At 37.3% G+C, this 27,061-nt stretch overlaps 1 protein-coding gene across 14 annotated transcripts in view; it reads right to left on the reverse strand.

Annotated features, from left to right (window-relative positions):
* Positions 1 to 779: 779 nt before the first annotated feature.
* LOC134809608 (embryonic stem cell-related gene protein-like) overlaps positions 780 to 27,061 on the reverse strand; it is a 148,119-nt gene continuing 121,837 nt past the window's right edge. For 2 of the 14 annotated variants that reach the window (XR_010155815.1, XR_010155813.1), the window contains 6 exons: positions 23,258 to 23,362; positions 22,724 to 22,775; positions 18,833 to 19,006; positions 7,032 to 7,145; positions 5,913 to 6,070; positions 780 to 3,996 (listed from right to left, as the gene is read on the reverse strand). Coding sequence is in view for 5 of the 14 variants with exons in the window: in XM_063807238.1 (XP_063663308.1) it covers positions 7,041 to 7,145; positions 18,833 to 19,006; positions 22,724 to 22,775; positions 23,258 to 23,362 (436 nt within the window). In the remaining 9 variants the exon portion in view is untranslated. The other 12 variants (XR_010155819.1, XR_010155818.1, XR_010155817.1 and 9 more) reach the window with 12 other exon arrangements.

The following is a 27,061-nucleotide window of genomic DNA, read 5'->3' on the forward strand; positions in this document are numbered from 1 at the left end:
GTGTTTCCTTGGAGTTTGCTGAGTTTTATTAGAATTGCTATTTTTAAATTTTTATTTGAAAGCTTATGCATTCAGTCACTGGCTCTTGCTTTTTTCATTTGGAAAGGTCATGTTTCCCTGATTGCTATTGTTTCTGTTGGATATCCATATATGGCTTCAAATGAAGGATGATTTATTCCAGTCTTCACAGTCTGGCTTGTTTTGGTTGTTTTAGAGTATGTTTGCTTAGAAGTTGTTTTTTTTTTTTTTTTTTCAGTTGTCTGTGGGTGATAAAAATATCAATCAAAGTAACTGGGAAGGAGTGGGATGTTAAAAGAAGTCAAAGCTGGCAACATCTTGCAGTTGAGGAATGACAGGAGAAATGCTTTGAGTCAGATACAGCATAGTGGTAACCTTGAGCATTCTGTTCAGCTTGAAGTAGGATTCTGCTCATGGCTTGTGTTACATCATAGTATCCATCCTTATGAATAAAATTGTGATGATATGAGTAGAAATATGGGAGAACTAGTATACAAGGAATGAAATAGTGAGATAATTGAATACATGACTTTGACAAATAAAGAAGTGGAAACAGAAAAGACCATGACTTAATATGCAAGTACTTACATGGGGTTAGGCAAATCTACATGTGTGAGGGGTAAAGCAGAAATACTAAGTGCAGGCCCCCGAATGGTGGTGGCAACATTAAGAAACTGATAGAATCTTTTTTTGCAGAGACTAGAAAGTGACCTTAGAATTAAAATTATTGAAAAGAAAGCTTTCATGGGCGTCCGTGTGAAGAGACCACCAAACAGGCTTTGTGTGAGCAACATGGCTGTTTATTTCACCTGGGTGCAGGTGGGCTGAGTCCGAAAAGAGAGTCAGCGAAGGGAGATAGGAGTGGGGCTGTTTTATAGGATTTGGGTAGGGAAAGGAAAATTACAGTCAAAGGGGGGTTGTTCTCTGGCGGGCACAGTTGGGGTCACAAGGTGCTCAGTAGGGGAGCTTTTGAGCCAGGATGAGCCAGGAGAAGGAATTTCACAAGACAATGTCATCAGTTAAGGCAGGAACAGGCCATTTTCACTTCTTTTGTGGTGGAATGTCATCAGTTAAGGCAGGAACCGGCCATCTGGATGTGTACGTGCAGGTCACAGGGGATATGATGGCTTAGCTTGGGCTCAGAGGCTGACATTCCTGTCTTCTTATATTAATAAGAAAAATAAACAAAATAGTGATAAAGTGTTGGGGTGGCGAAAATTTTGGGGGTTGGTATGGAGAGATAATGGGCGATGCTTCTCAGGGCTGCTTCCAGCGGGATTAGGGGCGTCGTGGGAACCTAGAGTGGGAGAGATTAAGCTGAAGGAAGATTTTGTGGTAAGAGGTGATGTTGTGGGACTGTTAGAAGAAACATTTGTCATTTAGAATTATTGGTGATGGCCTGGATACAGTTTTGTATGAATTGAAAAACTAAATAGAATAAGAGAAGGAGAAAAACAGATATTAAAGGTCTAAGAATTGGGAGGACTTAGGACATCTAATTAGAGTGCCTAAGGAAATTCAGCATAGTCCTGTCAGCAAAGATTATTTATTTACTTCAAGAGTTAAGAGTGGCAGTTTGGGGATAGCACCAGGAGATATCAGCTGTGATGGCTTGGAGAAACAGTGTAAACCAGCAGTGTAAACAAGAGCGGGGTATGTATGAGTAGTTCAGAACAGTGAATAGGAGTATGGCTAGAAAGAAGATAGTAGGGATGACAAGTTTTTTGAGGCACAGTCTAAGTTAGTCTGGTGTCTGGAATGAGACTGAGGCCTAATAAAAAGGAGCGTCTATACAGGAGCTCAAATGGGCTGTACCCTGTAGCATTCTGAGGACAGGTCTGACTTCTGAGAAGGGAAAGTGGTAAAAGTATTGTCCAGTCCTTTTTAAGTTGGTGGCTGAACTTGGTGAGGTGTGTTTTTAAAAGACCACTAGTCTGTTCTACTTTTCCTGAAGACTGAGGACTGTAAGGGACATAAAGGTTTCACTGAATACTAAGAGCCTGAAAAACTGCTTGGCTGATTTGACTAATAAAGGCTGGTCTGTTATCAGACTGTATAGAGGTGAGAAGGCTAAACTGAGGAATTATGTCTGACAGAAGGGAAGAAATGACTGCGGTGGCCTTCTCAGACCCTTTAGGAAAGGACTCTACTTATCCAGTGAAATTGTCTACCTAGACTAAGAGGTATTTTAGTTATCTGACTCGGGGCATGTTGAGTAAAGCTAATTTGCCAGTCCTGGGTGGGGCAAATCCTCGAGCTTGATGTGTAGGGAAGGGAGGGGGGCCTCAATAATCTTTGAGTAGTAGTAGAATAGCAGATGGAACACTGAGAAGTTATTTCCTTGAGGATAGATTTCCACAATGGAAAGTAAATGAGAGGTTTTAAGAGGCGGGCTAGTGGCTTGTACTATAGCATAACCTGCCTTTGCTGGTGTGTGGCAATTAGGCCTGGTGGAACCGCCATTAATAAATCAAGCATGATCAGGGTGAGGAACAGGAAAGAAGGAAATATGGGGAAATTGGGTGAATGTCAGGTGGATCAGAGAGATACAGTCATGAGGGTCAGGTGTGGTATCCAGAATAATGTGGGAGGCCAGATTGAAGTCCGGGCCAGGAACAATAGTAATTGTGGGACTTAACAAAAAGTGAGTACAGCTGAAGGAGCCAGGGAGCAGAATGTATATGCATCAGGTATGAGGAAGAAAATAGATTTTGGAAGTTATGAGAACTGTAGAGAGTAAGTTGAGCATAGTTTGTGATTTTGAGGGCCTCTAAAAGTATTAGGGCCGCAGCAGCCGCTGCACGGAGACATGATGGCTAGGCTAAAACAGTAAGGTCAAGTTGTTTGGACAGAAAGGCTACAGGGTGTGGTCCTGGCTCTTGTGTAAGAATTCTGACCGCACTAACCATGCCTAGGAAGGAAAGGAGTTGTTGTTTTATAAGGGATTGAGGTTTGGGAGATTAATCGGACACGATCAGCAGGGAAAGCATGTGTGTTTTTATGAGAATTATGCTGAGATAGGTAACAGATGAGGATGAAATTTGGGCTTGACTGAAGTAATGGGGGCTGTCTGTGAAGGCTTGCAGCAGTACAGCCCAGGTAATTTGCTGAGCCTAATGGGTGTCAGGGTCAGTCCAAGTGAAAGCAAAGAGAGGCTGGGATGAGGGGTGTAGGGGAATAGTGAAAAAAGCATCTTTAAGATCAAGAACGGAATAGTGAGTTGTGGAGGAAGGTATTGAGGACAAAAGAGTGTATGAGTTGGGCACCACAGGGGGGATAGGCAAAACAATTTGGTTGATAAGGCACAGATCCTGAACTAATCTGTAAGACTTGTCCAGTTTTTGGACAGGTAAAATGGGGGAATTGTAAGGAGAGTTTATAGGTTTTAGAAGCCCATGCTGTAGCAGGTGAGTGATAACAGGCTTTAATCCTTTTAAAGTGTGCTGTGGGATGGGATATTGGCATTGAGTGGGGTAAGCGTGATTAGGTCTTAATGGGATGGTAATGGGCATGTGATCGGTTGCCAGGGAAGGAGTAAAGATGTCCCATACTTGTGGGTTAAGGTGGGGGGATACGAGAGGAAGATGAGAGGAGGCTTTGGGTTGGGGAGAAGGGCGGCAATGAGATGCGGCTGTAGTCCAGGAACAGTCAGGGAAGCAGATAATTTGGTTAAAATATCTCAGCCTAATAAGGGAACTGGGCAGGTGGGGATAACTAAAAAAGAGTGCATAAAAGAGTGTTGTCCAAGTTGGCACCAGAGTGGGGGAGTTTTCAGGGGTTTAGAAGCCTGGCCGTCAATACCTACAACAATTATGGAGGTAAGGGAAACAGGCCCTTGAAAAGAAGGTAATGTGGAGTGGGTAGCCTCTGTGTTGACTAAGGGGACGGACTTACCTTCCACTGTGAGAGTTACCTGAAGCTCGGCATCCGTGATGGTCTACGGGGCTTCCGAGGTGATCGGGCAGCGTCAGTCTTCAGCTGCTAAGCCGAGAAGGAGTCAGTCAGAGAGCCCTGGGACACAGTTCCAGGGGCTCTGGGAGTGGCTACCAGGTGAGTTGAACAGTCTGATTTCCAGTGGGGTCTCTCACAGATGGGACACGGCTTAGGAGGAATCCTGGGCTGCAGGCATTCCTTGGCCTGGTGGTCAGATTTCTGGCACTTGTAGCAAGCTCCTGGGGGAGGAGGTTCTGGAGGAACGCCTGGCCACCGCGGTTCAGGCATTTGGAAGTTCTTGTGTGCTGGAGGTGTGGCTGGGGTTTGTCTCACAGTGGAGGCAAGAAATTGCAACTTTTTTCTATTATTGTACACCTTGAAGGCGAGGTTAATTAAATCCTGTTGTGGGGTTTGAGGGCTGGAATTTAATTTTTGGAGTTTTATTTAATGTCAGGAGCAGATTGGTTAATAAAATGTGTTTTGAGAATAAGATGGGCTTTTGACCTTTTAGGGTCTAGGGCTGTAAAGTGTCTCAGGGTTGCTGCCAAACGAGTCATGAACTGGGCTGGATTTTTATATTGATGAAAAAGAGCCTAAATGCTATCTGATTTAGGATAAAGAAAAAGGAGCATTAACCTTGACTATGCCTTTAGCTCCAGCCACCTTTTTAAGAGTAAATTGCTGGGCACGTGGGGGAGGGCTAGTCAGGGAACGAAACTGTAAGCCGGACCGGGTGTGAGGAGGGGAGGTGATAAAAGGATTATAGGGTGGAGGAGTGGAGGCTGAGGAAGAATTGGGACCTAGCTCAGCCTGGCGAGGATCAGCCTGGGGAGGAGGGGAGAGGTCAGATGGGTCTGTAGAAAAGGAAGATTAGAAAGACTCAGGGACGCTTGGGGTTGTGACTGAGGGGACAGGCGGGAGGGAAAGAAGGAAGATTTGGGATGAGTTGCACCGGGCACAGAGACTAGGGAGGGACCGATGTGTAAAAGAATGCCTGGACATCAGGCACCTCAGACCGTTTGTCCATTTTGCAACAAGAATTATTTAGATCTTGTAGGATGGAAAAATTGAAAGTGCCATTTTCTGGCTATTTGGAACTACTGTCGAGTTTGTATTGGGGTCAAGTGACACTGCAGAAGAAAATAAGATGCTTAGATTTTAGGTCAGGTGAGAATTGAAGAGGTTTTAAGTTCTTAAGAACACAGGCTAAGGGAGAAGAGGGAGGAATGGAGGGTGGAAGGTTGCCCATAGTGAAGGAGGCAAGTCCAGAGAAAAGAGAGAGTAGAGAAATGGAGGGAAGGGGTTCGGGGGTTCTTACCCTCCAGAAAAGCAGGAAAGGGGTTGGGGCACAGAGATATGAAGTTGGGGCATGGAAATAAGGGATTGGGGCACAGAGATATAAGAGGTTGGGGTGCAGAAATAAGGGATCGGGGCACAGAGATGTAAGGGGTTGGGGTGCAGAAATAAGGGATTGGGGTGCAGAGATATAAGTGGTTGGGGTACTTGCCCCTCCCCTAGAAAAGCAGGACTTGCCACTAAGGGTGAAGGAGAAGGGGTTGGGGGTTTCTTGCCCCCCAGAAAGGTGAAGAAGGGGTAGAGACATGGAGAGAAGGGGTTGGGGTACTTGCCCCTTCCCCAGAAAAGTGGGACTTGCCGCTAAGGGTGAAGGACCAAGGAAGGCGTCCCTGCATGGTCTGACACCTCTGAAATGTTGATGAATAATCAGAGAGGCACCCCTGCAATGATTAAACACCAAGGGAAGGCTGCCTTCCCTAGTCTGTGACCGGCGCTGGAGTTTTGGGTCCACAGATAAAATGTGTCTCCTTTGTCTCTACCAGAAAATGAAAGGAATTGAAATTAAGAGAAGGGAGAGATTGAAGTGTGGCTCCAAGATTGAAAGGAGAAAGAGATTGAGGGATAGTGAGGGAGGTTGGAGAAGAGAATAAAAAGAGGCTGCTTACTGGATTTGAAATTGGTGAGATGTTTCTTGGGCTGGTCGGCCTGAGGACCTGAGGTCGTAGGCGGATCTTTCTCATGGAGCAAAGAGCAGGAGGACAGGGGATTGATCTTCCAAGGGAGTTCCCCCGATCCGAGTCATGGCACCAAATTTCATGCGCGTCTGTGGGAAGAGACCACCAAACAGACTTTGTGTGAGCACCATGGCTGTTTATTTCACCTGCGTGCAGGCAGGCTGAGTCTGAAAAGAGAGTCAGCGAAGGGAGATAGGGGTGGGGCCGTTTTATAGGATTTGGGTAGGTAAAGGAAAATTACAGTCAAAGGGGGGTTGTTCTCTGGCGGGCAGAGTGGGGGTCACAAGGTGCTCAGTAGGGGAGCTTTTGAGCCAGGATGAGCCAGGAGAAGGAATTTCACAAGACAATGTCATCAGTTAAGGCAGGAACAGGCCATTTTCACTTCTTTTGTGGTGGAATATCATCAGTTAAGGCAGGAACCGGCCATCTGGATGTGTACGTGCAGGTCACAGGGGATATGATGGCTTAGCTTGGGCTCAGAGGCCTGACAAAAGCTACTATAAAGAAAAGAGAAACAAAATGTGCCAAAATTTTGTAAAAGGATTGAGTTTTAGGCAAACAGGTTACCTGGTAGTGAATTAATCTTTAGGAAACTCATGTTTAGAGTAGATATCCTGTCCATAATTATGTAAACTGCAAACTTTTTCTGGTCTTAATATTCTGTGGTTTAGAAATATGAGAAACAGCTAAAATAAATGGGCTTTAACACCCACAAAAATACAGATAGCAAATAAATAGAGAAATCAAAGCTATCTTAAATGCTAGTAATTAATTCTAAAAGTACCTAGCTCTCATTAAATTCTGCTTTATGCTGCATTCTTTAGAAGGATGGGATTGATTTGTGAGCAGCAAATCTGGTACAGCCACATTTTTTTTTCAACATGAGAAAAGAGGGAAATAACTTTTAAGACATTAAGTCTTTCAGAGCCACATTTGTGATTAAATTGAGCAATTTTAGCTCACTGTTTAAAAAAGGACTATATAATGCAAAAATTATGCACAGAGTGAATAATAAAAGATGTGACTAGAGAGATTAAAAGTTAAACAAACCTGCAGAAATCACAGCATGACAGCAAATTCCAGATGGCTGCATTCCCCAGGGTCCTTAAGGAACTTTGAAAGGGTAAGCTGCACGTCATCCAACAGATTTTTATCTCTGAAAGCCTATAAATGAAGGAAGAAATGTTCTTGAAAATCCACCACTTCAAAGAACAGTTGTTTTGAACTCTGTGTGAGGGCTTGGCCAAGTTCATGACTCAGTCACCCAAAAAAGCCCATGCCCAAGGGATTACAATTGCTCTAACAAGAACTTGCTCCTATGCCCTGAATGCTATTTGTTTTGCAAATGTATCTGAAGACAACTCAGAAATCGTGTGTTTTCTTTTCTATCTTCATTGAGGTATAATTGATGAATAGAAATTGTATATATTAAAGGTGTAAGATGTGATGACCTTATATATGTAAACACTTAAATTATTATAGCAATGGAACTAATTAACGCATCCATCACCTCACATAGTTATCTTTTTGTGTGTGGTGAGAACACTTGATATCTACTCTCGATGCAAATTTGAAATATGCAATATAGTATTATGAACTATAGTCACTATACTGTATATTAGATCCCCAGAACTTATTTGTATTGTAACTGAAGCTTTGTACCCTTTGATCATTATCTCCCCTGCCCAACTTTGTCATCCCTCCTACAACCACTTCCCATCCCTAGAAACTGATATTTTACTTACTGTTTCTATGAGTTTGACTTTTTTAGACTCCACATATGAGACCATACAATATTTATCTTTCTATGTCTGGTTTATTTTATGTAGAACATGTCTTCTAGGTATATTCATGTCACAAATGATAGAATTTCCTTTTTTAAGGCTGAATAACAAACATTTAATTATATATATATCTCACATTTTCCTTATCCATTGTTCCAATGACAGACACTTAGATTGCTTTCATATCCTGACAATTGCGAATAATCGTGCTACGAAGATGAGAGTGCCAATATCTCTTTGAGATACTTATATCAATACCTTTGAATGTATACTCAGAAGTGAGATTGCTGGATCATATGAAGTTTACTAATTTTTTAAGGTAACTTCATACTAGTTTTTATAATATCTACACAAATTTACATTCTCACCAAAAGTATATAAAATTTCTCATCTGTATAGCAAACCTCTGTGACATGAATTTTACCTATATAATAAACCTTCACAGCTACTGTTGTCTTTTTTTTTTTTTTTTTTTTTTTTTTTTGAGATGGAGTCTCGCTCTGTCACCTGGGCTGGAGTGCAGTGGCAGCAATCTTGGCTCACTGCAACCTCTGCCTCCCAGGTTCAAGCAATTCTCCTGCCTCAGCTCCTGAGTAGCTGGGACTACAGGCGTTCGCCACCACACCTGGCTAACTTTTGTATTTTTAGTAGAGATGCGGTTTCACCACATGGGTTGGCCCGGCTCATCTTGAACTCCTGACCTTGTGATCCGCCCGCCTCGTCCTCCCAAAGTGCTGGGATTACAGGCGTGAGCCACTGAGCCCGGCCTATCCTCACTAACATTTCTTATCTCTTGCTTTTCTAATACTAATCATCCTAATATATCAGAAGTGATATCTGATTGTGGTTTTAATGTGCATTTACCTGATTATTAGTAATACTGAACACTTTTTCATATACCTTTTGGCCATTTGTACATCTTCTTCTGAAAAATGTCTATTAAGATCCTTTGCCTTTTTGAAAATTGTGTTATTTTGGGGGATTTTTGCTTCTGAGTTGAATTCTGAATTGAGTTTTAGCCTTTATTAGACACATGGTTTTCAAATATTTTCTCCCATTCCATAGGTTGTATTTTCACTATGTGGGTTGTTTCATTTACTGTGCAGAAGCTTATTAGTTTGAAATAACCCCATTTTATTTTTGCATTTGCTGCCTGTGCTTTTGGTGTCATATCTAATACATCATTTTAAAGACCAATCTCAAGGAGTTTTCCCCTACTTTTTTCTAGTAGTTTTATGGCTTTAAGCCTTCCATTTAAATTTATAATTCATTTAATGTGTGTGTACAGTGAAAGATAAAAGTCCAATTTTATTCTTTTGCATGTGGATATCAAGTTTTCCCTCTACCATTTATTGAAGAGACTATCATTTCTTCATTGTGCATTCTTGGCACCTTTGTCAAAGATTAGTTGACCATATGTGCATAGACTTATTTCTGGGCTAGCAATTCTGGCCCATTGTTCTATATGCTGTTTTTTGTGCTGGTATCATGCTGTTTTGATTACTAGAGTTTTGTAATGTAGTTTGACATCAGGAAGTATGAAGTCTTCTGGCTAAAGATTGCTTTGCTTACTTAGGGTCTTTTGTAGTTCCATATGGATTTTAAGATTTTTTTTTCTTTTTGTTAAAAAATATTGAAATTTTGATAGGGATTGCACTGAATCTGTGGATCACTTTAGGCAGCATGGACATTTTAATAGTATTAATTATTCCAGTTCATGTAAAGAACATATCTTTTTGTTTTTGTGTCTTCTTCAGTTTCTTTCAGTAAGTCTTATAGTTTTTAGCATACAGATCTTTAACTTCCTTGGTTAAATTTATTCCCAAATATTTTATTCTTTAGATGCTTTTGAAAATAAATTTGTTTTTCTAATTTCCTTTTCTGATACTTTGTTATTAGTATATAGAAATACTACTGAATCTTGCTTGTTGATTTCGTGTCTTGCAACTTTACTGAATTTATTTGTTCTTTTTTTTTTTTTTTTTTTTTTGACAGAGTCTTGCTCTGTTGCCCAGGCTAGAGTGCAGTGGCCCGATCTTGACTCACTGCAAGCTCTGCCTCCTGGGTTCATGCCATTCTCCTGCCTCAGCCTCTCAAGTAGCTGGGACTATAGGCACATGCCACCACACCCAGCCTGGCTTTTTTTTTTTTTTTTTTTTTTTTGTATTTTTAGTAGAGATGAGGTTTCACCATGTTAGCCAGGGTGGTCTCGATCTCCTGACCTTGTGATCCACCCGCCTCGGCCTCCCAAAGTGCTGGGATTACAGGCGTGAGCCACCGTGCCCGGCCTATTTGTTCTAATAGTTATTTTGTAGGAGCTTTAGGGTTTAAAATATATTCAATTATGTCATCCCTAAACACAGAAAAAAATTACTTCTTCCTTTATAATTTGGATATCTTTCCTTTCTTTTTCTTGTCTAATTGAATTTGGCTGTGACCTCTAGTAGTATGTCGAACAAAAGTGTTAAGTGTGGGCACCCATGTAATATTTTTGGTTTTGGAGGAAAATAGATCATCTTTTCACCAGTAAGTATGACGTTACCCGTGGGCTTGTCATATATAGCCTTTATTAAGTTAAAGTTAATTCCTTCTATAACTAATTTGTTGAGAGTTTTTTATAAAAAAGGGATGATACATTTTGTCAAATGCTTGTATTGCATCTCTTAATATAAATCATATTATTTTTATCCTTTACTCTGTTAATGTGGTGGGTCACATGTGTCTATTTGCATATGCTGAGTCATTCTTGCATGGAAAGGCATGGAAATCGCATCAAATTCTACTTGATCACGATGTATAGTCCTTTTACCATGGGATTGAATTTCATTTGCTAATATTTAGTTGCGAATTTATGCATTTATGTTCATCATGGATATTGGCCTGCAATTTTCTTTTTTTGTAGTACCATTTTCTGATGTTTGTATCAGGGTAGTTCTAGTCTCATCTAATGAGTTTGGAAGTATTTCCTTTTATTCCTTTTTTTGAAGAATTTGAGAAGAACTAACATTCATTCTTCTTTAAATGCTTGGTAAAATTCACCTGCTAAGCTGGTTGGTGCTTGACTTGTCTTTGTTATGAGGCTTTTGATTACTGCTTCAATTGCTTTACTGTTTATTCGCTCTGCAGGTTTTCTGTTTCTTTGTGATTTCATCTTGGTAAGCTGTATGTTTCTAAGAATTTATTTCTTCTAGTATATTGAATTTTTGGCATATAGTTATACATAGTAGTTTTTATGATTTGTATTTCTTTTACATCAATGATAATGTCTCCTCTTTCACTTATGATTTTATTTGAGTATGTCCACATAAAAATTTATTTTTTTGTATCTTTTCAAAAAAACAACTCTTAGTTTTATTGATTTTTAAAAATTGTATTTGTAGGCCTGTATTTCATTTATTCTGCTATAATATTATTATTTTCTTCTATATTCTTCTATAGTCATTACTTTCTTTCTCCTACTTTGTACTGATTTTTTTTTTTTCAATTCCTTAAGGTATAGAGTTAGGTTGTTTATTTGAGGTCTTTTTTATTTCTCAATATAGGCATTTATTGCTAAAATCTTCCCTCTTGGAACTGCTTTTGCTCCATCCCATAAGTTTTACTATGCTTTCTTTCTATTTCTGTTTGTTTCAAGATATATTTAATTTGTTTTCTAATTTTTCTTTGGCATATTGGATTTCTTTGACTCCATATGTACCTTAACAGTAAGTTTTATATTTTCTTGTATATTCATGTTCAGGATAATGCTGTGTAAATTTCATATATTTGTGAATTTTCCAGTTTTCGTCGTGGTATTTATTTCTACTTTTATAACAGTATGATCAAAAAAGAAACTTGATGTTTCTTTTTAAAAGACTTCAATCTTTTAAAATTTATGCAGATTTGTTTTGTGGCCTAACATGTGATCTATCCTTGAGAATGTTCTATGTGAGCTAGAGAAGAATGTGTATTCTGTTGCTGTCATATGTAATATTGTATATATGTCTATAAGGTCTATTCATCTAAAATGTAGTTCTTCTCCAATGTTTCCATCTTGGTTTTCTATCTCCATGATCTGTCCATAGCTAAAAGTGGGGTATTGCTGTCATTTGCTGTTATTTTATTCTTATATATCTCTCCCTTGTACTCTACTAATATTTACTTTATATATTTAAGTTCTCCAATATTAGGTTCTTGCAGATTTACAAGTGTTAAATCCTTTTGATGAATTGAACCCTAATTATTGCAAAATGACTTTCTTTTGTCTGTTTTTACAGTTTTTGAGTTAAGTTTATTTTGTCTTAGCATAACTATCCCTGCTCTCTATTTGTTTCTATTTGCATAAAATATATTTTTTATTTTCTTCACTTTCAGCCTGATGTGTGTCTTTAATGCTAAAAGAAGCCTCTTGTGTGGAGTATATTATTCTATCATGTTTATTATGATTTTTACCTATTCAGAAACTCTGTACCTTTTGATTAAAAATTTATTCAATTTACGTTTTAATTTTTTCTAACTATTTTGTAGTTCTTTGTTCCGTTCTTTTGCTCTTGCTTTCTCTGGTATTTGCTTGCATTTTTGTTGGCATATTTAAGTTATTTTCTATTTATCTTCTGTGTATATACTGGAAGTTTTTTTCTTCATGGTTACTATGAAGCTTACATTAAAAAAATCTTATAGTAATAGTCTATTTTAAGCTGATAACAACTTAAGTTTAATCACATACAAAAACTTCACTTGCACTTCTCTGCCACCACATATATGCTAGTATTGTTACCCTTTATATCTTTTAAAATTATGTATCCATTAACAAATTGTTGTAGCTATAGTTATTTTTAATAAATTTGTCTTTTAACTTTTATACTAGAATTAAAAGTAATTCACTTTCTACCACTATAATAGTTGAGTAATCTGAATTTAACTCTATATTTATCTTTAACAGCAAGCTTTATATTTTCTTACATGTTCATGTTGATACTTACTACTCTTTTATTTTAACTTGAAGAACTCCCTTTAGCGTTTTTTGGTAAAGCTGACCTAGCTGTAATTAGCTTCCTCAGATTTTGTTTGACTGGGAATTTTTTTTATCTCTTCCTAATTTACAAAAGACAGATTTACTGGGTATAGTAATCTTAGTCAACCATTTTTTTTTTTCCTTTAAGCACATTGAATATGTAATTCCACTCCCTCCTGGCTGGCAAGATTTCTGCTGAGAAGACCACCAGTAGACTTATTGGACAGTAGTTAACTTGTGTGCGACCACACTCTTTTCTCTTGCTGCTTTAAAGTTTGTCTTTCACTTTTAGCAATTTGTTAACAATTTATCCCCTGGTAATGTTTGTATTGATCTTGCCAGAGACCCCTTGAGCTTTGTGAGTCTGGATGTTATATGCCTCCCCAAATTTGGAAAGTTTTAGTCTTTTTTTTTTTTTTCTCTTTCTCTCTTCTTCTGTGGAACTCTAATAACATATATACTTGTTTGTATGATGGTATACCATTGGTCCTATATGATTTCTTTACTCTTTAATATTTTTTTCTTCTAACTTGGTAATTCCCAGTGGCCTGTTTTCAAGTTTGCCAGTTCTTCCTCTCCATGATTGCGTCTTCTGTCAAAGCTGTTTACTGAATTTTTCAGTTTTGTTATTATATTCTTCAGCTTCAGGATATCTGATTAATCATTTTTACGGTTTCTAAATCTTTATTAAGCTTATTATTTAGCCCATATATTATTTTTGAGGTTTTATTTAGTTGTCTATATGTGTTCTCTTACATCTTCTTCAGCTTCCTTTGGATGATTATTTTTAATTATTTCTCAAGCAACTTATAGATCTCCATTTCTTTGGGATTGTTCATTGATGCCTTATTAATTTCCTTTGGTGATGCCTTGTTTGACCAGTTCTTTATCATCTGTGTAGCCTTGTACTGATGTCTATGCATTAAAAGGAACAATCACCTCTTCCAGTCTTTACAGTCTGGTTTCAGCCGGCAATGACCTCCTGTTGAGTCCCTAGGGGTTGCAGTCAATCAGCATTGAAACCAAGTCATATAGCTGCTCCTAGGTCTGCAATGGGGTCCATGATTCATATGTTGTTACCAGGTGCTTTGGTGACTGTGGATTCTGCTTGGTCTTTAGACAGACAGGAGTGTCTCGTTAATCTCGGTCAGTGGCTCTGGCACTGGGCAAGGGTTCACCTCATGATCTGCAATTAGGTTCACAGATGATGGGGTCTATTACCAAGTCTGTGGGCAAGTGTAGCTTCCAATAGGTCCCTGGAAATCTCCCACTGGGTCAATGGGTGGATTACTGGGCACGTGAGACTACTCCTGTGCTACAGATGCTTGAGGCTAAAACTAAGTCATATGGCCACTTCAGGATCCACAGTCATATTGAGGCTGGTAGCCTACCTTTGATAGCACAAACAGGCATGTCTCCCACTAAGTTGCTGGGCAGGCAGGACTGCCCCTTGACCATGTCTGAGAGGGGCTGGACCTCAGTAACAGGCTCATTTTAGGATCTGTAGCTAGACCAAAGTCAGTTTGACTGTCTTCCTGGGAAAAGGTAGGCATGTGTTTCACCAGTCCCTGGGTGGCCAAGACTGTTCCTGGACTGCAGCTATCAGAGCCTGAGCCAGGTTACAGCCTGCATCAGGGTCCACAGCTCATACTGAGGTCAGTAGGCCTGAGGCATGGGTAGGTGTGGCTCCTTCTTGATCCCCGGATAGATGGTGTTGGTGGCAGGACCAAGGCCAAATGGGACTGTAACCAAGTCCACAGGGGGACATGGCTGTTTCTGGGTCTGTAGTTGGGACCACAGCCAGTAAGCCTGGCACCTAGGCACTGGCCTTACTTCTCAAAACAATTTTATTTGGTCTTGGGCTTCATCAGTGTTTTGCAGCCTCTTATCTCGATACCAAAGCTCTCACAAAGCCACATTTGTCTATGGTTTGCTGCCAAAATACTGTTGTTGGAGGGATACAAGTGGGTAACCTTTTATTCCTACAACTTGCTGATATTATTCCTAAGGTTTTTGTGTTATGTTACCTCTATAATAGAGGTCATAGGAAAACATGGGACTAGGTAATACAGGAAAAACTTTGGGGCCCCCAAGTGAGACCTATGTACTTGATTCATGAGGTACCCTGGGATTTTAGAGAGGCTTGTTTCTGGAAAGCTTTCACTTCTAAAAACCTTTACCTCTTGTTTTTATGGAAAATAATTTTGCTTTGTGAAATAGTTCAGTCTTTGAAAGAAGACAGAGCTGGTTTTGACTGTTGGACTTGCTACTTTCTTGGCAGTATGCTTCTTAATTAACTTCAGTATTTACATTCTTTTTTTAAAAAAGGGGAATAACAATGCTTATTTCAAGAGCTGTGACTATAAATGGAACACGCTACTTAAAGTACCCAACACACTGTAAAGCACGCGATAAATTTATCAATGCCAGCTTTTCACCCTTTCTTGTGTCTGTGTGTCGATGTGTGTGTTTCAAATTTCTAAATCACTGATCTCCTCACACGTTTTCTCTAAAATTTTACCCTGATTCAAAATAATCTCCCATGTATAACTTGAATATAATGCAATATGCATACAATGTGCCTGATAACTGAATCCTCTCTGTCCATAAAACACAAAGTGTGCAAATGTGCACACACACAAACACACACACACACACAGAGACAAAAGCGTATAACACAAAATAGTTACATTTTAAATGCTCAATGGCCACATGTAACTATTGGTACATATTGGAATGGCAGTTTTAGAGTTAGAAATATGAATTTAAACTTAGATAGGAATTAGTCAGCTCAGAAAAAAATATTCCTGATATTTTAATAGAAATTTCATTTTATGCCACTAGCAAATTTACTTTCCCCTTTTCCAAACCATGGTTTTCATATTATTTCTTGCTGTGAACTTCTAGTACTACTTGCACCCATTACTCAGCTAATGACCTTGCTTAGAAATTCAAAGAGATCAAATAATATGTTACCTTCTGCATCCTCCTACTACTGATATGCACATACACATATGTATTCTGCCTCTCTTGAATTAAAAAAGATGAACTGCCTTGCCATTGTTTAAGATAAACTTCATCAATTTTTAATGGGTCATTCTGCCTACTCAATGATTCTACTGTTACATACAATTATCTCCCTTCTTTCCTTCAAATTATATTTGTTTATTGTATTCCTCCCCTACTACACTGAATCTTCATTAAGGAACAGCTTATTTGTTTTGTTTTTGTTTTATCTTTCTATTCCTAACATCTAAGATTATGCTTGGCATCTAATAAGTACTCAATATTACCCTAATTAAATCTGTGTCTCCTCATAGTTAGTCACAAAATGATGTCATATTCAAAAGTAATGTTAAAAGTAATTAATCCTGTAAAGTACTTTAAAACTTTACTTAACATCTCTGGAAGAGGCACCATAGAGGCAGATTTATTTCGTGATAATATTTGTCTCCTGAATCATTATGGTAACTCCAAATATCTTCAATTTCTCTCTCTGTTTGTATCTGTCTATCTATCTATCTATCTATCTATCTATCTATCTATCTACGTATCTAATATTTATCTGTTTCTTCCATGTTAAGATTAGCTCTTCAGTTAATGGATAAATTTATTCTTTTCAGGATTATTTAAAACATCTCAATATTCCAAACATTACAAACACTATCTAAAAGGCTTTCAGATAAATACAAAAACATCCTTATTAATTTTGTAGCAGGTGAACATTTAAATACTTATAAATGTTTGTCCATTTTAAAACGAAATGAATGGATGATTGATTGAACCATATTCTACATGTGACTTGATGTATTATAGTGGACAAGCATGTATTTCAAGCCAGTCTGTCATGGCCTCAAACTCCTTCTGTGGCACTTATTAATGGCTAAACATTGATATGCTAATTAACCTCTCAAATTTTGTTTGTTCTGGTCTGTAAAATGGCAGTAAAAATATCTACCATGTGTTCAGGAATGTGAGAGTTATGTGAAATAATACTAAATTACTAGCAGGTGGTTTAGACTTGAAAGTATAGTAGAAGCTCAACAAATATATTATGCTTTTTAAAAATCCACACAGTGTTAAAAGTACAGATGCTCCTCAACTTACTATGGGGTTATGTTCTGATAAACTCATCATAAGGTAAAAATATAAAAGTCAATTTAACACACGTAACCTACTGAACATTATTGTTAACCCAGCCTACCTTAAACATGCTCATAACACTTACATTAGCCTACAGTTGGGCAACATCATCTAACACAAAGTCTATTATATAATAAAGGGTTAAACATCTCATGTAATTTATTGAATACTGTACTGAAAGTGAAAAACAGAATGATTGTGCTCAATGTACAGTTCCTTCTGAATGCTGCTTTTGCATGATTATAAACTTGAAAATAAATAAAAACAAAAACACAAATAACCCCATAAAGATTGTGCTTCTAGCTTTTAGCACTGGCACTATTTCAATTTTTATAATTTTTCATATCAAATACCTCACAGTAGCTTAAGAACACAATCCCTGGATAACTGCATTTTTTTCTTCCTAGAAGGGCTGAGAATCATTAAATATTTGCCATCACTGATCAGAGAGCAGTTAGCATCTTTTTATCAAAAAACAAAAAAAATTATATAAATTTTATAAAATTCCTAAGGAAAATGCATTTTAACTTAACTATGAATTTTTAATATCATCTGGCTTATGAGATACATTCTATAATTTGATTTGAATGGCAGTATTATTCTTTTCCTTATTTTTACATTTATTCTTTATTGTCTGCAGAAAAAAAATGATATAATGAAATACTTAAGTTGTGTCCATCTTTGAAGTTGAGAACAGTTGGTCTCTCAGAGATGATTAGTACCTCTAGCAGGCTCAACATCACATAATTCAATCTCCTTTGAACCTGAATTGAGTGCCGATAGTGCTATTTATTCTGCATTTGAGATGACAGTTGATGGCTAATATTTTCTGTGGGGAAAAACATAGCCTTAGGAAACAAACTTAGCATGCTTAACAGTGAATTGTGGTACAGCAACATAGAGACCCAACTTATTTTTAAAATTCCAGCAACCAAAACAAATAAAAAATGATGTTATAATGTATATATTATAATATTTGTTACATTAATAGAAGGTGAACTGTTATTGTAACAGAAAATCCAATTTACTGTCTGTTGCCTTCAATTTTGATTTGACAAATGCACAATCTTACGCTGTGTTTCAAGTCCTGTCATTTATCTTTTGGAGCATGTACTGTAATGTCTCCTTGAGGCAAATAAAACTATCTTTGCATTTCATTTACTAAAAATGCTTAGGTATATTTGAGTTTGTTAGGTGCAAATATGTGAGAAGCTAATTCTGTTGTTAAGATCTTTTTGGCATGTGAAATCCATTATGACTTTAAGTTTGAAACTGCTGATTGCATCCTTATTTGTATGAAAAGAAGAAGGCACATGATGACTATTTCTATTGTCCTCACATATACACCATGTAATTTTGTGATCCATATCAAACTTACTTAAACAACTTCATAAATTGTAAGTATTTAATTATTTCCTTTAAATAGTTTAATTGGATATAAAAGCAAGTTTTCCATAGGCTGGAATTATTTTACAATATGCATTAAAGAAAAACCTTCACACTGTAAAATGTTAGTTCTCTTTATTCATTTACTATTAGACAACTATTCCAGAGAATGCCAAATTGTATGTGAAGGAACATCTTAGAAACAAAATCTCACATTTAAAAAATAATTACAATGACTGTCAGTTCATGTTGTCATATGAAACACATTTTTTGTTGTCACTCCTTCCAAAAATTCCAACAAAAAGACAGTAAATAAATAAGAAGGTACATAGTCTCTAACACATAGAGAATAGAGAGCAAAAGAAAGCAGGTGAAATACATCAACAATGCTTTAGAAGATGGAAAGAGTATGCATGACTATACTACCTGATTTGCATAGTGGAAAAAGCTGAATCTAGATGCTGTGTTAAGGATGGCTAATCAAATTTAATTCAATGCATCACAAAAGTAATCAAGAAAAGATTGAAACTGAAGGCAACTAGTACCTCTAGTAGGGTTGCCAGGTAAAAGAGAAGACACGGCTGGGCACGGTGGCTCATGCCTATAATCCCAGCTATTCGGTAGGCTGAGACAGGAGAATGGCTTGAACCTGGGAGGTGGAAGTCACAGTGAGCTGAGATCGAACCATTGCACTCCAGCCCGGGCAACAGAGTGAGACTCTATCTCAAGAAAAAAAAAAAAAAAAGACACACAATTACATCTGAAAATGAAAGAACATTTTTTAGAACACTATATCCTAAATATTGCATGAGATATACTTATGCTGAAACAAAATCAGTCTATCTGAAATTCACATATGACTGAGCATCCTCAAATTTTTTATGCTAAGTCTTGCAACCTACTCTGAGGATAGGTTGAGAAGTGGTACTGAAATCTGTGTAAGGATTAGTTGAAAGTGGAAGTAATAAGCAGTGTAATCACTAGATCTCCTCTCTCACCCAACCCGTAGTGAAAACCACCTCACTGCAGCCCAGCAGGCAATGGGGTTTTACCCCCTGAAGAGACTGAACCAGAGACACTGTATTTAGGGAGATGCATTCTGTACAGTACATCAGGATTGAGTCACCATCCTGAAAACACTGGAAGTAAAAGTCTGAATAATGAAAAATAAGACCCTCTAGCATATTGTCCTCACTAAGGCTATAGATTTTAGAAGACAGTATTACCTACCTCCACTCCCATCAAATCAGAGATTTAGAGATCCCTTTTGAGAACAGGCTCCCCTAACGAAAGTGCACAGATACTTATGTTTGAGGGTCATCAAACGAAGTGGCCCAGGTCTCTCTATTTTGACCACTCCACAGCAAAACTGAGACATTGGCAGGGTTGTCTCATGCTCATAGGAATTATTTTAGATTTTCAGTATCTCCTTCTGAAATAAGCAAGATTGCCAAATATTCATCCATTTATTAATTCACCAGGTATTTGTTGACCCAAACACTGTTTTAGAAACTGGAGATACCTCAGTAAACAAAAGATCAAGATATACTTGACAACTTCTAATATTAAAGGAAAAAAGTAAAAATTTAAAAAGACAAAGAGATAATAAATCAATAGCAATAAAAATCGATGGTTAGTAGATTCAGAAAAATAAAAATACATCTTGTCCTAATACAATAACAGCTTATTCTTTTTTAAAAATTAAGATAATAAATAGTATTTGGAAATGTAAAAAAAATCATTGAATCAAAATATTTTTTAGAATTGGAGTAAATATCACATAAAGAAAATTAGAAAAAGACTATTAGAGAGTAACAGAAAAATAATAAGAAATTACATAATACAGCTAGGTCAACCAACATAAGTTACAGACAGGGAAAAAAGAGAAAATTAGAGAGTATAATTACATAAAAATAGAATTCCAGAATTAAAGAAAATAAGTTTTTATATAAAAATGTGTCAAATATTCAGAACAATAAGTGAGGAAACACACACAAGCACAAAGAACACACTATGTGTGAGACAGCAAAACAAGAGGGATTTAAAAAAATCCCAAAATATTCCAAATCAAGAGAAAACTAATTCACTTTTGCATATGAAGGACCAGAATGAAAATGACATCAGACTTCTTCATAGCAGCAAAAGTAGCTGGAAGTCTAATGAGTAATGCCTTTAAAAAAAAAATCTAAGAAAAATGTATTTGTGACTGAAAAGTCTAAATCCAGCCACTCTACCAATCAACTGTGAAGACAGAATATTTTGAGAGTTGTTTTCAGATTTTCAAGATTTCAAAAACTTATCTCCAACCATCTTTTTTCAGCAAGAAATTTAAGGGAATTTAACCCTTCAATAGTAGAATACAGTAGGTCATGTATGTAGGGTAAAATAAAGAAATAGCATTGTAAACTTATTTGGTAAAAGCTATGTTCATATCAAAACAGTTAAAGAATTGAAAGTGGTTTCCTCTGCAGTTCGAAATATGACTGTGTACTTTAGCGCAGGATATTGTGTTTTTGTTGCTGTTGTTTGTTTCTTTGTAGCCCAAAAGTATTCTGCCTTTTAAAACTGCATATAAACAATACTTTGGTAAAAATTAAAATTAAAATTAAATCCATGGAGAGCTACATGATTCAATTACATCTCTGCACAGAATAAGAAACTCAAGTAAATGCTGTATCAATTAGAGCCATAGAATTCCAATTATCTCCTGGAATCAATTTATGCAATTTGGATAAAACACTTGTTGAACTCTGACTTTAATTACTTGAGCACAATAATGTTAACAAATCAATATAAGAAATACCCAAAGATTCATACAATTTCTAAAGCAAAACATCAATAAAAGCATACCTTCAGATGGTATACAATTTATTATACTTCCAAAACTTATTGTATAGTCACTTAGTAACATGAATACAATGAAGTGACATGTGTTACTTAATTTTCTTCACAGATCTAAGTTCTTTAACTCCAAACATTACACTCTGGTGATTAAATTTTGTTAATCACAGGCTTAATGATTAAAGTGGAGGTGACTTCTAGTGAAATAATAAAAATATAATTAATAATAGGTCCTACCAAGGAAAATCAAGCACAAAATTGCTGAGTCTATTTTAAAAATAAGAGCAAGATAAACAGTGATAGTAAAGAACTAAGACAATTTTATGCTGCTCTAGTTACCCCAAAGCAGTAATTATTTGGAAAGTTATATCAATCTAAAGTGGACTCTGATTGACAGGAGAAGCAGATGTTTTCTTTCTCTTTTCAAAAAATTGTTACTTAAATTATCCATATAATAATTTACACAGAGTGTGCTTAGAATGAGCGTATTTATTTATACCAAGTAGTTTTGGTAAATATCAGAAATAATGGTACCTAATGAAAACAAATTCTTGGCCAACTTCTTCAGTAAAGATTTGCTTCCATTTCCCTTTTCTATTTGGCCCTCACACATTTTATTTACCCTGTGGATAACATGGTAACAGTGAGCTTGTTCCTCTACGACATTGGGAAACTTGGCAAAAAGCTGGTATTCCTATCATGCTTCTTATACTCCACAGCTAAAGTGATAACTTCTGGCAGAAATAGCCTTTTGCCTGGAGGATGTCTATACCCAAACCATAGTAGAGGGAGGATTTTCTGATGCTATCCAAAAGTTAACAAGAGGGAAACTGAGGAGATTGGTCATGGGGAAGTATAGACAACAGATGCAAGAATAAGGATGAGGCTACTCCAGCACAGTGTTAATTCTTCAATTATATTTTTAAAATCATAAATTGCAACTGTTATGCCAACATTCAGCATCTGTATGAGAAACTCTTTACTACCATGAAAATTATTTCTAAATTGTTTGTCAGTTACCCAAAAAATTCATTCAGAAATATTTATTTAAAAAATTTTATAGAGCTTCTACTATGTACCAGGCATTTTTTAAAGTGCTAGGAACAAAACTGTGTACTCACAGACAATTTTTTTGGTCTACTCAAGCTTACATTCTAATGGGGGGAGAGAGAGGTTGACAATAAATTAAATAAATAAGTGAAATAAATAAATAAGTGAAATATTATGCAAGATGAAGTTAAGTGTCTTACTGGTGGTGAATCCATACAGTTCTGCAGCAATGTCAATTATTGCCTCTTCAGAAAAAAGAATTTGACTGAGTGGCATAAGGCAGAAGGAGAGGCCAAGGCAAATTTTAGAGCAGGAGTGAAAGTTTATTAAAAAGCTTCAGAGCAGGAATGAAAAAAGTAAAGTACACTCGGAAGAGGGTCAAGCAAGTTACTTCAGAAATCAAGTTTGCAGTTTGACCTTTTAATGTGGGGTTTTATACACTGGCATGCTTCCAGGGTCTTGTGTCACTTCTCCCATTATTCCGCCCTTGGGGTGGGCTCTCTGCATTCTCAGTAACTTGCCAACACACAGTGCCTTTTGCTTACCAAAATTTTGCACATGCTCACTTGAGGTGTTCTTCTCTTAACAGTCACATTCCTAGGGGAAGATCATATACCGGTTAAACTCTACCATTTTTTCTCTTAGTGTGTAATCTCGAGGCCACTCATCCAATTCCTGAGATCTTATCAGGAAAATGATCACCAGTTTCAGGTTTTCCTGTCTATTGGGAGACTGCCTTTTTCTGGCATTAGCTGCAATCAATTATTGTTTTAGAGGGACAGCTTAACAACTGCTTGACCATCAGCTGATTGTCACCTGACATTTCTGGTGGTTGTGGGGGATGCCCTCTCCTGCCCTGCTTATGCCTGACTATAAGCAGGCATACTATAACATTTTCCCCCTCAAGGGTCATAGACCCCACTTCTTTGGGGAAAATGGCTGCCTCCTGCTGACAGAGACCTGATTGTAGTTGTACTGTTGGTCTTGGCCTCTTGCTAGCTGTCAGGGCAGGGTTGGCTCCACGGGTTGATGAAAGCTGTAACCAGTCAGGTCCAAGGGAGACAGGGGCAGGACTTCACCTGCCATGTCTCACTGCTGGGCAGTCTAGGGTCCCCTGTAGATGAGTGACTCTTGAATATTGAGAGGTCATATCTCTCACTGAGGATCCTCTAGAGCTTGATGGCCTGAAGGTGATAGGAAACAAATTGGGTTATTTGATTTAGAAGACATGGACCAAAAAGGAGCAAACGTATGAGACTAACAACTTGTCCTAAAAAGGGAAGAACCCAGCAGAACAATTTCCAGCTTCCTTCCCAATTTAACTACCTCTGGGAGGTTTACTTCCATACACTAGAAGTGGCTTGATTTGGGAGCGGTCTGACATTGTCTTCCACTTTTCCTGATTGATTTACCCAAAGGCAACTTTTTTTATCTAGGGAAAAACAAATGCCTCTCTGTGCTTCCATTAACATATCTGGTCCTCAATGATTTTGGAGGACAACACCAGATAAGGAGTCCATTTGTTCTTGCACAATTGTTAAGATTTTAGCCATGGCATCAATGTTTTTGGCTATTTCCTTTGAGAGCTGGCTACAGGCTAAGGAGGGTTTTGTGATTCCAACAATCCTGGTTACCATACCAACTATAATACCAAGTCCCATGAGAAGGAAAATTAATAGGATAGCACTGTTCACCCTGAGCAAGATGGAATGCCTGTGGATTGGTACCGGAAGAGAGAGATTGCCAGGGACTATGAAAATATCCAGGGATACATAGCCTATGGTACAAGTTATAGTCCAGTTAGTGGGGAGGTATTGGGGAACTGATTGGCTACAAATATAGAAGGCTCCTTGGTTTTTAAGACATGTAGATATGTCAAAATGAAATAAGGTGGTGAGGACAGCTCAAAAAAAAAAAAAAAAATCCCAAGACTGCTGACATGCCCAGGTAGATGGTGGCTATAGTCACACCTGCTAAGACTTGGGTGCATGGGGTTGCTAGCTGATTCCAATATGTGCTCAGATTTAGAATACTGATCCAGATTGTTACATTACTCATCCCTCTTGTTTCTTCTGAGCTGCAGCCAAAGATCACTAATTGGTTCACAGGAATAAGCAACATTAATCTAAATTGCAGATAAAACTTCAAAAACAAATAATAAGTATACAGTCTAATAGCAGGTGTACCATAGTTCTTCAGACATAATTTTTCTCTTGCCAGTCCTCATTTTTATTAAAAAAACATGATAGGACTAATTTGCTTGCAAAATAAGTTTTAGAGTTATTATATTTAGCCTGATTATTTCCATACACCAAAGAAAGAATAATTATTTGTCATATACATTTATTTTTAATTGGTTTTGATGAAACTTCATTTCAAAAGAAATCTCAAATAAGACCTTTTTTAACACCTTAAGCCTAGCCATGAGTTTGCCATCAAATACCTGTATGAGTTGGGTAAATTTCTCTCCTCTCAATGTCCCAGTATAGCTTGGGGCTCCTGGGCCTGTCAGAAAGTGACATCTTTACTTGCCACAAGAACAAACCCTGTAAAGGGACTATGCAGACAAGGTATGAGGCTAGTTTTCCCAAGGGGCTTTTATTAGATCTGTAAGTTGAAGTTGATCTTTTAAAGGAGAGCATGCCATTCAAGTTAAAGTCTTGGTAAAATAACCAGTTTCTTCAATTGTGTACTGTTGAAAAATAAAAAATAAAAAATAAACAGATTCTTATTGCACTTCTGCAAGTAACTTTATTGCCAGAAGTTAGGAATATTCATAAATAGTTTCCAAATTTTTGAGATATCCGGTAGAGAGAAATACGCTCCACATTTTATTTATAGGAGTATTTTTCTAAATCATTAAAAGCTGTAAATAGTTCAAAAGAACAATTTTCTTGGCTTTGGAAAACAAAGTATTAGCAATGTTTTAATAAAAAAGGCATGAAAGGACAATTTTAGTCTTTTACTAGTTCAGTCCATGCAGTTAATGCCTGTTCTGCTTAATATTCATGAACATTTCAGCTCTCCATGAGAGTCTTGAAAGTTTTTCCCTCTATTCTGCCACAGTAAACAGTATCCAAAATTATCAGAAAAACCTGCATTTAAGGGCACTTGTTAGAGTCCTATAACTAATTATAAAACAACCTTTAAAGAGGATCAAAATAAGACAATTGTCCATGGAAGACAAAACATCTTAGATCAGCCAGAGTCAAAAACACAATTGAAAATGAAATTTGTTACCTCTATGGCACGCAATAATTTAACATGGCAATTGTAATTATTATTGATAACACATACTAAGACATATCAGAATTATAGGAGACACAGAATTTCTTTTATAGAATCAATTTTTCACAAACCTTCCACAAATTGTTTAAACATTTATCTTTATCCTAACTTAAAACAATACTTTACAAAAATTAATTCAAGATAGATTAAAGACTTAAATGTTAAGACCTAAAACCATAAAAACCCTAGAAGAAAACCTAGGCAATACCATTCAGGACATAGGCATGGGCAAGGACTTCATGACTAAAACACCAAAAGCAATGGCAACAAAAGCCAAAATTGACAAAAGGGATCTAATTAAACTAAAGAGCTTCTGCACAGCAAAAGAAACTACTATCAGAGTGAACAGGCAACCTACAGAATGGGAGAAAATTTTCGCAATCTACTCATCTGACAAAGGGCTAATATCCAGAATCTACAAAGAACTCAAACAAATTTACAAGAAAAAAACAACCCCATCAACAAGTGGGTGAAGGATATGAACAGACACTACTCAAAAGAAGACATTTATGCAGCCAACAGACACATGAAAAAATGCTCATCATCACTGGCCATCAGAGAAATGCAAATCAAAACCACAATGAGATACCATCTCACACCAGTTAGAATGGCAATCATTAAAAAGTTGGGAAACAACAGGTGCTGGAGAGGATGTGGAGAAATAGGAACACTTTTACACTGTTGGTGGGACTGTAAACTAGTTCAACCATTGTGGAAGTCAGTGTGGCGATTCCTCAGGGATCTAGAACTAGAAATACCATTTGACCCAGCCATCCCATTACTGGGTATATACCCAAAGGATTATAAATCATGCTGCTATAAAGACACATGCACAGGTATGTTTATTGCGGCACTATTCACAATAGCAAAGACTTGGAACCAACCCAAATGTCCAACAATGATAGACTGGATTAAGAAAATGTGGCACATATACACCATGGAATACTATGCAGCCATAAAAAAGGATGAGTTCATGTCCTTTGTAGGGACATGGATGAAGCTGGAAACCATCATTCTCAGCAAACTATCACAAGGACGAAAAACCAAACACCGCATGTTCTCACTCATAGGTGGAAATTGAACAATGAGAACACTTGGACACAGGGAGGGGAACATCACACACCATGGCCTGGGGCCTGTGGTGGGGTTGGGGGAGTGGGGAGGGATAGCATTAGGAGATATACCTAATGTAAATGACAAGTTAATGGGTGCAGCACACCAACATGGCACATGTATATATATGTAACAAACCTGCACATTGTGCACATGTACGCTAAAACTTAAAGTATTAAAAAAATACTTTAACCTTCTAAACTAGGCAAAAATAATTCACATTCCCATGCAGTCTTATACTCTTTTGCCAAAAGCACATTCTCTTTGGTTACATGCTATTTCTAAACCCCTGTTGTAGGGCTATCCAGGTTAAAGTTATTCATTAAAGATTTGGATAGCTTTCACAGGAGAAATAAGGCTAGAGGGGAAGATGAAATCAGAGGTGGGTAAATATTAAGTAGGCACCCGTCTTGAAGGAGGTGCCATTTTCCCCAATTACTGAATAGTAGTTGAAGGAGAGTTGCTCAGAGAAGGAGACTAGC

The sequence above is a fragment of the Pan troglodytes genome, chromosome 2, assembly GCF_028858775.2.
Source record: "Pan troglodytes isolate AG18354 chromosome 2, NHGRI_mPanTro3-v2.0_pri, whole genome shotgun sequence".
NCBI lineage: Eukaryota > Metazoa > Chordata > Mammalia > Primates > Hominidae > Pan > Pan troglodytes.